Source organism: Mesocricetus auratus, unplaced genomic scaffold, assembly GCF_017639785.1.
Source record: "Mesocricetus auratus isolate SY011 unplaced genomic scaffold, BCM_Maur_2.0 Super-Scaffold_100003, whole genome shotgun sequence".
Taxonomy (NCBI): domain Eukaryota; kingdom Metazoa; phylum Chordata; class Mammalia; order Rodentia; family Cricetidae; genus Mesocricetus; species Mesocricetus auratus.
The window spans coordinates 118,423,712-118,433,048 of record NW_024429188.1 but is presented as its reverse complement, the minus strand read 5'-3'; the positions used below and the strand labels follow the sequence as shown (position 1 = coordinate 118,433,048).

Genomic DNA, 9,337 nt, shown 5'->3' with positions numbered 1-9,337 from the left:
CCGGGCATTGTATTGTTTTTAGTAAACATGTTTTTAGTAAACATTGTCTTACAGCTACCTACTCCCAGGCCACGAGGAAGTGGGTCTCTGCTCAAGGTCTGGTGTTCCCACACTAGACCAGTATGATGAACTCACTTGCCTTGTACTACATCTTTGCATCATGTCTGCAAGTAAATTGCACAGAGGACCGTGATTAATTAGCCTTTAAGTATTGACACCTGGAATGAATCTGAGGCCCAGACACCTCTTATGGAGTCCTTATATAAGGCACAACCAGAGTAACTAACTCTGATATTAAAATGTCATCTCAGAGTCCATTTGAATGGCAAGGCTCATCAATTGGGCAGGGTTTACTTATACATTAGCACATTTTCTCCTTTGGATGTGGTCTTGAGCAAGTGTTTAAATTTATCAGAAACAAAAATGAAAAGTAGAATTAGAGAACATTATAGACCTTAGACCAGAGGTGGCCTGTGAGGTGCAGGACTAGATGCCATTGTGAAAGCTGATGTTCACGCATCTTTTTTTTTTTTTTTTTGGTTTTTCGAGACAGGGTTTCTCTGTGGCTTTGGAGGCTGTCCTGGAACTAGCTCTTGTAGATCAGACTGGCCTCGAACTCACAGAGATCCGCCTGCCTCTGCCTCCCGAGTGCTGGGATTAAAGGCGTGCGCCACCAACGCCCGGCATTCACGCATCTTGAGGACCACAAAACTCAGGTATGACAGCAGGCCCAAAGCTAACTAAATAGGTGGCTATGGAGATACTACTGTACTGTCTATGGGTGCACAGGGCATCTCCAACAGTTGCACATGAGTGCCCACTGCTACCTCAAACTCCTGTGGACAAAGGGCAAGGTTGTAACTTGATAGGGAGACACTCAAAGCAGAGCAACAACCAGGGCTTCCAACCTCTGTATAGGGAGAAGCACTAAGTCACTGGCCATGCAAAAAAAAAATGGATAAAGTGAGGATCAAGCATGACAGTGGGGTATGCCTGGGTCCAGATCCACAGCCACTGAAAAGAGCCATAGACCAGGACCATGCTAGCAAAGACATTCTTAAGGTAAGGAGCTCTCTGTAGCTACATGGGGCATCTAGGGGTGCTGGCATTTCTTGTAACCAGTACACTCCCAGGACCATGTAGGCTATGTTAATGATTGAATTGAAGGGCATGGGCTAGGAAGATGGACAGACTGGGCACTGGAGAGTGTTAATAGCCCATTTCTACAAAAACACTTTCGAAAACGCTGGTGTAGATAGTAGCCACACAGAGGCAGCTGGCCACAACCATGTATAAGAGGGTTTCCTCACACTTTGGCTTCATTTTTGACAGAAGCAGGGAGAATCTAAGAATGGCAGCATTCTGTTTATTCATAATTCAGAAAAAGGCCCTTGAAAAGCATCGGCCTTCCTGGCTGAGCATTTAAGAAGTCTCTGTGATTTCCGTAGATGCTGTGACCTTGCCCCACAGTGGCAGCAACAGGCTGGATGAAAAAGGCAAGAGACCTCCTGATTGGCTGGCACAAGAAGGTCTGGTGTGTGCCTTTTTCCTCTGTGGTTACAAAAACAATGAGCTTAGAAAAAAAAACAAAAAAGAACCCCTATCTTCCCAATTCACAGCCTCAAGTTCCACCAAGTTTTCATACCAGAAAAAGTAAATAAAAACAAAACAGTATCCACAGTGTGTTCACCTTCTAGTTCACAGCCTCTAGAAGGCTCTGGAAGTTTATATTTCCTGAAGACTTTGGAGCTGTCTCTCCTTGTGCCTGAGCTGTTATTTTTCACCTATATATAATAAAAACGCTGTTCATTGCACTAGTTGCTTTAAATGTCTGGCGTGACATTTCACAGATCATCATTACAAATCGGAACAGCCTTCCCCTTTGGTGAGATTTCACGTGTAGGATTTTCCAGTCTGTCCAATCCCAAAGCATTTTGAAACCAAATACCATTGAGTGAAGTCTGAATTTGGGAACCTAGACCAAATTAAGGGAGGACAATGATGATTTCCCCTCCTACTCTACCCAAAGTGCTGAGCCCCAAATGACCTTTTACTTCCTGTAGTTATGCACTCACAGAACCAGAGGCTGTGTGTGTGTGTGTCCACGTGCGCACACGCACGCACATATATTCTCATGCATACACATACATGTAAAGGCCAGAGATTCAACATGCAGTAGTCAGTTTTCTCCTTCTATTGAGTGGATCTCAAGAATGTATTTAATTCAGGTCATCTGACTTGGTGGCAAATGCTTGTTGGTAGTGTTTTGTTTTGTTTACTTTTTACTCTTACTCTTTTGGCTCTTTGGCTCTTTGGGGGGCGGACACCCAGCTCCCAAATACATACACAGAGGCTTATTCTTTCTTTCTTTCTTTCTTTCTTTCTTTCTTTCTTTCTTTCTTTCTTTCTTTTTTTTTTTTGAGACAGGGTTTCTCTGTATTGTTTTGGAGCCTGTCCTGGAACTCGATCGGTAGACCAGACTGGCCTCAGACTCACAGAGATCCACCTGCCTCTGCCTCCTGAGTGCTGGGATTAAAGGCGTGCACCACCAATGCCAGGCGGCTTATTCCTTCTTATGAATGCCTGGCTGTAGCTTGGCTTATCTCTAGCCTGCTTTTCTTGACTTAATTATCCTGAAAGACCCCTACCCAGGACCCCCTAGGAAAAGAAAAACAAGGCCAGGCCGTTGCCTAATGAAAAAACCCAGACCAGGTGCCTCGCCCAGCTGGCAGGATGTCAAACAGGATCTGTGGTCACCAGAGCAGTCATGGGACCCGGATAATAATTGCTGAAGCGTGCCAGGGTCTTTTATGTGGCAATACTAGGGCACCTAGTCCTTGGCAACTACCCTTGCCCCCAGTTGTGTCTACGATCACCATAGTAGTCATGGGACCCGGATAATAATTGCTGAAGCGTGCCGGGGTCTTTCATAAAGTAATACCAGGAAACTTAGTCCGTGGGAACTACCCCTGCCCCCAAGATGAGCCAATGAAATGCCTGTTACTTATGTAACCATTAAAACTCTATAAATAAGCCGGGCGTTGGTGGCGCACGCCTTTAATCCCAGCACTCGGGAGGCAGAGGCAGGCGGATCTCTGTGAGTTCGAGGCCAGCCTGGACTACCAAGCGAGTTCCAGGACAGCCTCCAAAGCCACAGAGAAACCCTGTCTCGAAAAACCAAAAAAAAAAAAAAAAAAAAAAAAAAACTCTATAAATATTGTACTCCCTACAAGCCCGGTATGCTCTGCACCCGAGTTGCAGTAGTATCCGCAGGCGCCTGTGTACTCAATAAATCACCTCTTGCATTTGCAGCCAGTGGTCTGGCCCCGGTTCTTGGGCAGAGGGTTCGGTTCAGTGCCCGGCGCTTTGATGCGGAGGTCTTTCAATCCCATCTACCTTTTGCCTGGGGCTTTTTTTTTTGGTTTTTTTTTTAGACAGGGTTTCTCTGTATTGTTTTGGAGGCTGTTCTGGAACTCACTCTGTAGACCAGGCTGGCCTCGAACTCACGGAGATCCACCTGCCTCCTGAGTGCTGGGATTAAAGGCGTGTGTCACCAACACCCAGCTGCCTGTGGGCTTTTATCTTTCTCTATTCTATATATCTTTCTTTACTTCTTACTCCATGTCTGGCTTGGTGGATGGGTGGCTGGCCCAATGTCCTCCTCTCTTTCTCCTTTTCTTGTTCCTCGATCTTCCCAGATTTCTCCTCCTATTTATTCTCTCTGCCTGACAGCCCTGCCTATCCCTCTCCTGCCTAGCTATTGAACATTTAGCTCTTTATTAGACCAATCAGGTATTTTAGACAGGCAAAGTAACACAGCTTTACAGAATTAAATACATGCAACATAAAAGAATACAACACAGGGGCTGGAGAGATGGCTCAGAGGTTAAGAGCATTGACTGCTGTTCCAGGGGTCCTGAGTTCAATTCCCAGCAACCACATGGTGGCTCACAACCATCTACAATTCAATCTGGTGCCCTCTTCTGGCATGTAGGCAGAACACTGTATATGTAATAGATAAATATATCTTTTTTTTTTTTTTGGTTTTTCGAGACAGGGTTTCTCTGTGGCTTTGGAGGCTGTCCTGGAACTCGCTTGGTAGTCCAGGCTGGTCTCGAACTCACAGAGATCCGCTTGCCTCTGCCTCCCGAGTGCTGGGATTAAAGGCGTGCGCCACCAACGCCTGGCTAGACAAGATTTCACTGTGTATCCCTGATTGACCTAAAACTAGCTATGTAGGTCAGACTGGCCTCAAAGTCACAGAAGTCCACTTGCCTTTGCTTCAGAGAGCTGGGATTAAAGAGGTATACCATCAAACCCTGCCAGGTCCTTGTTTTTTTTTAATATTTTATTATTCTTTGACAATTTCATACATCTATACAGTGTATCTCAATCAAATCCATAAGTCCTTGCTTTGTTTGTTTGGTTTTTTGGGGGGGAGGGAGGGCAGCATTTTCACATTATAGTTCAAGCTGACTTAATAAACTTATTCCTGCCTTTACAGGTCAAGTGTCAGGATTAGAGGGAAGTCTCACCACTCCCAGTGAGAAATGTGTTAGTTAGCATTGAAGGGAGAAGGGAGAATAGGCTCACCTCAATGCTCTGAAAATGATACACACAGCCAGTCACAGCCAAGAGGTAGAGAGGTAGTCGAGGAGAACACAAGGAGAGGCCTCAAACTCTCTGTAATCTAATGCCAAGCTATGTGCCTTCCAGTCCTGGCTTTTCCTCACAAGTGTGACCATGGACCAGAACCAATTTGCTTACCCATAAACTGTGGAAATTGGCAGTTCTTCTAGAAGCCTATACCCATGTTTGCAATGCATAGTATTCTTTTTTCCCCTTGAAACAGGGTGTGTCTCTGTAGTCCAGGCTGCTCTAGAACTCAATTTATAACTCAGGCTGGCCTCAAGTAGATAATAATCTGCCTGCTTCATCTTCTGGACTCCTGAGATTACAAGCATGAACCACCACACCCAGGTTTTTGAATTTTTAAAAATTATGTATTTATTTTTAAAATATTTATTTTCTTTGAGACAGAATCTCACTACATAGCCAAGGCTGCTGGCTTTAAACTTGCTGAGTGCTACAATTTACATATACTGTACTCAATTTACTACTGTTCTTTTCCTAACAGTCACAAGTGTCACCACCTCTACCCTGGCCCTCAACTCTGCAGTTTGAGACTATCCCTTATGTATTTAACAAACTCTCAACCTGGGCTGGAGAGATAGTTCAACAATGAAGAGCACTGACTGGTCTTCCAGAGGATCAGAGTTTGAGTCTCAGCATCCAACCAGCTATAACCTCAGTTCCAGGGGATCTGATGCCCTCTTCTAGCCTGACACTCCATGTGTGCCATGCACAGGCATACACACAGACTAAACAGCCATACACATAAATTAAATACAATTTTAAAACAAACAAAAACTCAACTTAAAAAAGTTGTGGAATATTACTTTATGTAAATATATGTTGTATTTGTTTAACTATGTAGAAATATGTTACACTTGTTTATTTAGCTATGTACAGATATGCTGTATTGGTTTAGTTATGTGAAGATGTGTTGCTGTTTTACCTTGCCTGGCCTCATAAAAAACTGAATGTCCAATAGCTAGGCAAGAGAGGGATAGGACAGAGAGAATAAGAGGACAAATATGGGGGGAGGGAGAGATTCCACAGGTCAGCCAGCCAGGCAGTCACCAACCAGCCAGACACAAAAGAAACAGGAAAGTAGAACATACAGAATGAAAGAAAGGTAAAAGGTACCAAGGCAAAATGTACATCAAGACCAACAGGGTAAATTAAAAAGCTAGCTAAAAACAAGCTAAGCTAAGGCCAAGCATTCATAACTAAAAGTCTCTGAGCCATGATTTGCAAGCTGGCAGTCTAAGAAAACCTAGTACTTAAAAAAGTGTGGGATTTTAGACATAGAGCAAAGGAGTACCAGCTTACAATCCACACTTCCAGAGAAGCTGGGAAACAAGGAGGACCCTAAGAGAGACAGACATACATGGTCCCCCAGAGAAAAGGAAAGGGACAAGATCTCCTGAGCTAATTGGGAGCATGGGGGAGGGGAGATGGATTTAGGAGAAAGAGAAGGGGAGAAGAGGAGGGAAGAGGACAGGAGGGATCAGGAAGATTGTGTCTGGGGACGAATAGAGGAGAACAAGAAAAAAGATACCATAATACAGGGAGCCATTATAGATTTAAAGAGAAATGTGGCACTAGGGAAATGTCCAGAGATCTACAAGGATTACCCCAAATAATAATCTAAGCAACAGTCCAGAGGCTCCCTTAAATGCCCTTCTCTGATAATGAGATTGATGACAACCTTATATACCATCCTTCATCCAGTAGCTGATGGAAGCAGAAGCAGATACCCACAGCTAAACACTGAACTGAACTCCTGGAATCCAGTTGCAGAGAGGGAGGAGTGATGAGCAAAGGGGTCAAGACCAGGAGAAACCCACAGAAACAGCTGACCTGAACAAGGGGTTACTCATGGACCCCAGACTGATAGCTGGGAAACCCTGAACAAGGATGTCAGTTTGGAAATCTATGGGGCCTCTGGTAGAGGATCAGTATTTATCCCTAGTACACGAATGGACTTTTGGAGCCCACTCCACATAGATGGGAAGGCCTAGGCTAGGCAATGCTCCAAATGATATGACAGACTTTGAAGATCCCCCATGGAAGGCCTCATCCTCCCTGGGGAACAGGAAGGGATGGGATGGTGGTGGGTCAGTGCAGGGGAAGGGAGGAGAGGAGAGAGAAAAAAACTGGGAGATGGCTCAGAAGTTAAGAACACTGACTGTTCTTCCAGAGGTCCTGAGTTCAATTCCCAGCAACCACATGGTGGCTCACAACCACCTGAAATGAGATCTGGTTATGTCTTCTGGCCTGCAGGCATACATGCAGGCGGATCACTGTGTACATAATAGATAGATAGATAGATAGATAGATAGATAGATAGATAGATAGATAGATATAGAAGCTTGTTTCTAAGTTAAATTAAAAATGGAAAAAAGTGTGGCCTCATGGCTCCTGGCTGTAACCCCAGCTGACAGGGAGCTTAAGGCAGGAGGATTGAAAGTTTAAGGGAAGCTTGCTTAAATAAAACCCTGACTCAAAAAGTTAAAATCGGCAGCTCAGTAGTAGGATGCTTGCCTAAAATATATGAGGTGCTGGATAATATCCCCTGTTTTATAAAAATAAAAATAGACAATAAAACATGGAAACTACAAAATTATTTATATAGAACTGGTTCTGTTTCTGCCTTTTTTTTTTTGGTACTACTGAGGATGGATGGAACCCAAGGTTTTACGAATGCCTGCTAGGTAAGCAAGAGCCCTACAAATGAGCTTCACTTTCAGCCCAAGAATAAGCTAGACTACTTAGAAAAATATATATTTTGTTGTTTCTACGACAGAATCTCCTACAGTAGTCGAGCCTGTATTGTTTACCTCAACCTCCCAAATCCTGGAATTACAGGCATGAGCAAGTATTGTTTAGTTTCATGGCCAAGTGTCCAACTTCCTTAATGAAGTTTAATATAGGGCACAGTTGGCTTCTACTCTCCTCCCTTACCCTCTCACCAGACCCATTTCCTCTTTGTCTTCTCAGATATGCCTTGGATTCCCCTGGATTCTGGGGACATGGCTGCTAGGCTTAATATGAAGCTTGCTTGCCTTGGGTGTCTGTTGCTAAGAAGGACTACCGGGTCTCGTACATGTGGGTCCCATTGCTCTCTCAAACTCATTACCACCACCAGAGAACTGAAGCTTTCACATTGAATTTTTCACCATGTCTGGAGGCCACCTTTGCTCTGGGATTCTCACCTTTAAGTGAGGATTAACATGGTCTGTATTCTGACAACCTGAATCTTCCTTAAGAACACTTGGATCTCATCCTATTCCTTCTAGGCAACCTCCAGGCCAGATTCAAAGCGCCATCCACACATATGCCTGAAGATGCTTCAGCTGGGACACAAGCTGAAACCCTATGTGGTGTCTCTGTATCCTTCTCTGTACCCACATTGAGTTCCATGACACCCATATTAGCCTGATTCTTCTATCTTCCAGCAAGCATAATGGTGAACTGGAGTTAGGAGTCAGATTCTGTCTACTGACTAAAGGAGGACATCCAGAAAGGGTATATAGATAAAGCAATTTTTTCTGCAATGTGATCAAAGTCTGTTTGGGTCTAATATGAAAGTAACATACAATGAAACCAAATGCCCACGTTTCCCAGGAAAATCAGGGTGGCTACATTGTTGCTTAACTCTCTATACCCTTGAAGTGCTATGACCCTTGCTCCAGTGGAACAGCTCTTCAGAGCTTCCCCCTCACAAGTGACAGGGAAGGCTCACAGCATTGGTTCTTAGGTTTTAGAAGCATCCTGCAAAATATGATAAGGTATCTTGCCTCTCCCTCCATCTTTTTCTCTACAGAACTAGCTATGTAGCAGGTATTGGCTTCAAATTTCCACCACTATGTCCAGCTAAGTGTAACAATTTCCCAGAGCTTCCTTTCTAAAAATATGTGTTCCTTACATTTTTTTTACTGTGGCTGTATAGATTTAAGCAGCAGCCACTGTCACCTCCAGGCAGTGGAACAGAGGTGGTAGTTTGGCCTGCAGCATTAATGAGAACATTCTGTTGTGCCCCAGGACTATGATCTTTCTGCAGATATGAAGACATAGCATGAGACACTTAACAGAAGATTTGAATAACCTTAGCCATCATAAGCCACAGACCCCAGAGGAACTAGTAGTTTCTGAATTTGAGAGCAAAACACAGTACCTTCAGCCAAACCTCTGGGAGACTAGCAGGTCAGCACCCTTATTTTACAGGGAGGATGTAGGGCTATAAAAGAGACTGGCCAAATCACAGAGCTATTGGTGTTACAGCCATATGAGCAGAGGTTCCTCTCTGGCCTTGGCCAAATGAGTACTTGCAACTGGATACACTAAAACTGCGAATTACTAAATAAAATTTAAAACAAGATTTTTATAGTGTAATATGGCAATATTCATGCCTTATTGCTAACAAATTACATGATCTGCTGGTAGGCTCAATACAGTAACATCAAAGTTAAAATTACTCAGACTGCTGGTAGACCTTGTAATTTCATTTTTAGATCAGTATAAAGCAGTTACAGGACCTGTAATGATCTGTACACGTCCTTTGATCACACATAAAGTCACAGGTGTGTATGATACTCCGTGTTCTGCTTCCTATATCTGTAATTATGGGAAATAGCAAATTTCCACCAGAAGTTAGTTAAAATCAGGATGAAAGAGAGTCTAACATGGAGAAATAATGTGTTCTTGGTCT

At 43.7% G+C, this 9,337-nt stretch overlaps 1 protein-coding gene across 1 annotated transcript; it reads right to left on the bottom strand.

Moving 5' to 3' along the window:
• Nucleotides 1-361: 361 nt before the first annotated feature.
• Nucleotides 362-1,377, bottom strand: Tmem187 (transmembrane protein 187). Its single transcript, XM_005088594.3, is given in 7 exon segments — nucleotides 362-520; nucleotides 675-743; nucleotides 745-809; nucleotides 812-873; nucleotides 875-1,072; nucleotides 1,108-1,172; nucleotides 1,174-1,377. Coding segments are annotated over 7 exon segments (819 nt in total). The 5' UTR covers nucleotides 1,375-1,377.
• Between the last annotated feature and the right edge of the window lie 7,960 nt (nucleotides 1,378-9,337).